Source organism: Nuphar pumila, chromosome 3 (assembly GCF_984573655.1).
Source record: "Nuphar pumila chromosome 3, dmNupPumi1.hap1.1, whole genome shotgun sequence".
NCBI lineage: Eukaryota > Viridiplantae > Streptophyta > Magnoliopsida > Nymphaeales > Nymphaeaceae > Nuphar > Nuphar pumila.
In genome coordinates, this window is record NC_143251.1 from 9545377 (window position 1) to 9549238 (window position 3862).

Genomic DNA, 3862 nt, shown 5'->3' on the forward strand with positions numbered 1-3862 from the left:
CTGTAATTCTGATTGTCACAGACAAAAGGCCTCTTGCTTGGTATTTGCAAATGTATCGTAAAAGTAAAAAAAAAACTTTTTAGCCATGCTTCAAAAACACCACTAAAGCCTTTGACGTTCTTAAAAAATATTATTAAAGTCTTTAGTGACTCTTCAAAAGTATCGCTAAAGCCTTTAGTAGAAAATTCATATATTCTCATATTTGAAAAGAAATACACATATTTAGGAAAAAATTTACATGTGTAGAAGGAATTTTGCATATTTGGATATTTGAAAAGAAGTTTACATATATGGAGAAAATTAGCTTGTGCAAAAGGATAAAAAGATTATTTTACAGTCAGAAATTTACAAAATTTAGACATCAGGCGAATTTCAAAAATTATAAGACATTTTGAAAAACACATCGTTTTTGGCATATAACATGAACATTTTCATAATGTTATTTGTGTCAGCCCCAACACGTCTCAGTCAAGTTTGTGCTATGATTTCTGTTGGATATCTGATCCCCAGCTGACCCAAGTCTTTGGTTAATAATTATAATTTTAATGTAAAAATACAAAAAGTATCATCTAAATTATGTGGGCCAAGTTTAAGATCCAATCTTCTCGACAAGCTACAAGTCTAAGCTGGTATCTTACTCGAATTCCAACCGTTTACATCCCGAGTGGCAATCATCTAGCACATGGAATTTCAAAATAACTGGTTTAAGGGTGTCATCGGTATAAAGGCCCAAGTTAATGCGAGGCTATTGGACTCCAAACTCACCACCATAGTGACAAATATCCCAAGATTTATGAAAATCTTGCGAAAATATCGTGAGAAATTGCCTGAAAGTTTAAAACTACAATTTCTCGGGAGATTTTCAAAATATCGCGAGATTTATGAAAAGACATAAATACCAGGATTTAAACGTGATATTTATGTTTTAAACGGCTATTTATTGCTATTTAAACACGATATTAATAAATTTTATTAATATTTTCTTATAAAAAATCATTTTTATATTTTTAAATTTATTTTTTATTGCCGAGATTTTGCCAAAAAATGCAAAATTTATGATTTTTTTTCAATTTCTCATGAGTTTTTGAAACATGAGAAATTGCTGATAAAAACTTCTGTCACTATGCTCAGCACCGTATAGGGGTGACAAGGGGTCGGGTTTGGTTCAAACAACTCGACTTGGATCAGATTTTTGATATAGTATCGGGTTCAAACTCAAGTCTAATCAGGTCCATTATAAAAAAAATCATACCCAGATCCAATAAGAACTACATGAACCAAACCTGAATCATACCTTGTAAAACTATATTTTTTTTATCATTTTTACATTTAAAAATTGTGGTTCTTAATAGGAACTCGGGTTGAGTCGGGGTCTGGTATAAAATTTTACAAATTATACTCAGGTCCATGTATTAATAGAAGCTTTGAGTCCAGACCGGGGTATTAATCGGGTCTTCTTATATATTTATCATCACAACCGAACCCGATAAGGTTTGGTTTGGGTCGGGTCCGGATAAACCAGTCCGGTTGACACCCCTACCCCCGTGGAACACATTCTCTAGAGATGCCTCGGCCCCGAACAGAAGCGAGTCACGGCCTGCGCGATGGGGTTGCATCACATGATTCATGAGAGCTTTTGACTAAGAGCCCTACCGCACTCACCCGATAGGGACGTTATGGAAAGCACAAAGGTCAAACGAGTCGGTCAGACGTGCCCGTGACTAGTCAACCGTATCCACCAAAAAGCTTTCTACTTTTTTCTTCCTCCAAAAAAAAAAGTGTACATGATCCATGGATCTGGTCTAATATCCACTTGAATCTACCACATTCATTTTGGACGTGGATTCGAAAATAAAACGTCTGTCATGCTAATTAGGGGTGCCAACGGGTCAGGTTTGGTTGGGACTCAGGTGAAACCAGACCTGACCCCGATTTTTTAGTATAGTATCGAGTCTGAACAATGGACCAAGGGGAAACAGAGCTTGGCCCCGCCTCATCCCCAGTGGACCAAGGACGGAGCACATGAAACAGGGATGGAGGTTAAAATCCAAACCCGCACGGGGATGGAGGCGGCGACGAAGGTTCGGATTTTGAGATGGTGCGAGAGTAGAGACCTTGTACCCTGCCCCACCCCGATCCACTGCTATCCCTACTAAGGAGGACCCAAATTATTATACTTGCTTACTTTGATATTGATCTCAGACCCAGATCCAATCGTGTGACCATATTGGATTGGACAGGGAGCATCCTGGTCTGTTCCCTGAAATTTTTAAGGAGCGAATCCCTCAGGTTTGTCGACGTGACAGGTTGACAAGAGGGCAGGGAACACGGTGTCCATCGGGTGGAGTTGGGAGCCTTCCACGAAGGGACCGAGACTCAAAATATGTGTTCTCACGGGGGTGTGAGGGCCGCGCGGCAACCCAAACGTGAACCCCACACGGAATGGTCTAAATTACCCTTTCGAACCGAAACGATTCAATTGATTCCAAACAGTCGAATCGAATGGAAAAAGAGAATGTGAAAAAGTTAAAGACAGCCAACTCGAACCGAATCACCCGAGTCTTCAAGCCACCGAGGTATTAGGGCAATTTGGTCAGACAGCTTAAAATTCACATGATGCGCGGTTAAAAGGGGAGAAAGCAACACGAACCAAACTTTTTTTTTGTTAAAAATGTATGAGCAAGCAGCACGTGCGATGCCATCATGTCCTCTATATAAAGGAAGCCAAGAGAGCACCCAAGGCACGAACGAACCCACCAGACTCAGATCGACCAGACCGACCTCGCACTCTCTCGATGGGAAACTGCGTTCCAAGCGGCCAAGGCCATGCGCTCGCCGGGTGGCCACCGGCGGCGATCGTGATCGACGACGAAGGAGGCATGCGAGAGTACAGGCAGCCAACCACGGCCGGCCACGTCGTGTCGAGTCACCCGGGGTGCTTCCTCTGCTGCGCCGAGACCATGCGCGTCGACTCGCGGGCAGTGAGTCTGCGCGCCCGCGAGCTGCTGCAGCCGGGCCACATTTACTTCCTCCTCTCGCTCTCCCGACTCCCTTACCGACTCTCGCTCTCCGATATGTGCGAGCTCGCCGTGAGGGCGAGCTCGGCGCTCGGTAGGTGCGATTGGAAGGCCCCGGCGACTTGGCCGGCTGGAGACGACGAGGTTCCGGAGGGTAAGATTGGGGCCGGGGTGTTCAAGCCCATACTGGGCACCATAGACGAGGCGTTCTGAAGGTGTCCTTTCTTCAATAATGTTTTTTTTTTTTTTTGCTCTTCTGTCTTACAACTGTACAAAGAGAGATTTATGTAAATATTATTTGGTTAATGAGGCCAAAATGATTTTTGTTTATTTATTTATTGCTTAGTTGTTAATATATTAATCACTTTCTCTCTCTTCCCGGCCATCCAGTGCAACGAACGTCTTTCCATCACCCCCCACTCAGTGGCTTTGGTGGGCTTTTGACAAAAATCGTCAAACGAAATAGTGGTTTTATGCAGTGATGAAAGGAGTATCAATTTTACCGAGGTGGTATCCCATGTGGTGGTAAGCAGGGTCCTGTACCAAGCTGAAGGCCCAGGTTCTAATCTGTGGGGCTTAAGAGATGGGTTTGCCTAACCCCAGCTTGCCTTTTAAAAAAAAGGAAAAAGGAGTAGCAATTTTATTCTCAAAATCGTTGAATTATCAAGCATTTTTCGCAAAAAATTGCAAAACAGAACACGCTGTTATTTGAAATTGACAAATTGCTGGTTTTCGTCTATCAAAAACCACCGGCTCGGTTCCACTCATCCCCTAAGTCACCACCCATCTTTATACCCGTCTTAAATCTTAAATCTAAATCTTAGATGCGAGTTTTTTTTTTAATC

The 3862-nt window shown here is 42.4% G+C and overlaps 1 protein-coding gene across 1 annotated transcript; it reads left to right on the top strand.

The window, feature by feature from the left end:
- The first annotated feature begins 2795 nt into the window (after positions 1 to 2795).
- On the top strand, positions 2796 to 3230 carry LOC149841889 (uncharacterized). Its single transcript, XM_090000540.1, has one exon. It carries the CDS (start codon positions 2796 to 2798, stop codon positions 3228 to 3230), a length of 435 nt encoding a protein of 144 aa, XP_089856666.1.
- Positions 3231 to 3862: the final 632 nt, after the last annotated feature.

Excerpts from the sequence above, each read along its gene's own strand:
- LOC149841889 (XM_090000540.1), top strand. The coding sequence starts at position 2,796 with ATGGGAAACTGCGTTCCAAGCGGCCAAGGCCATGCGCTCGCCGGGTGG.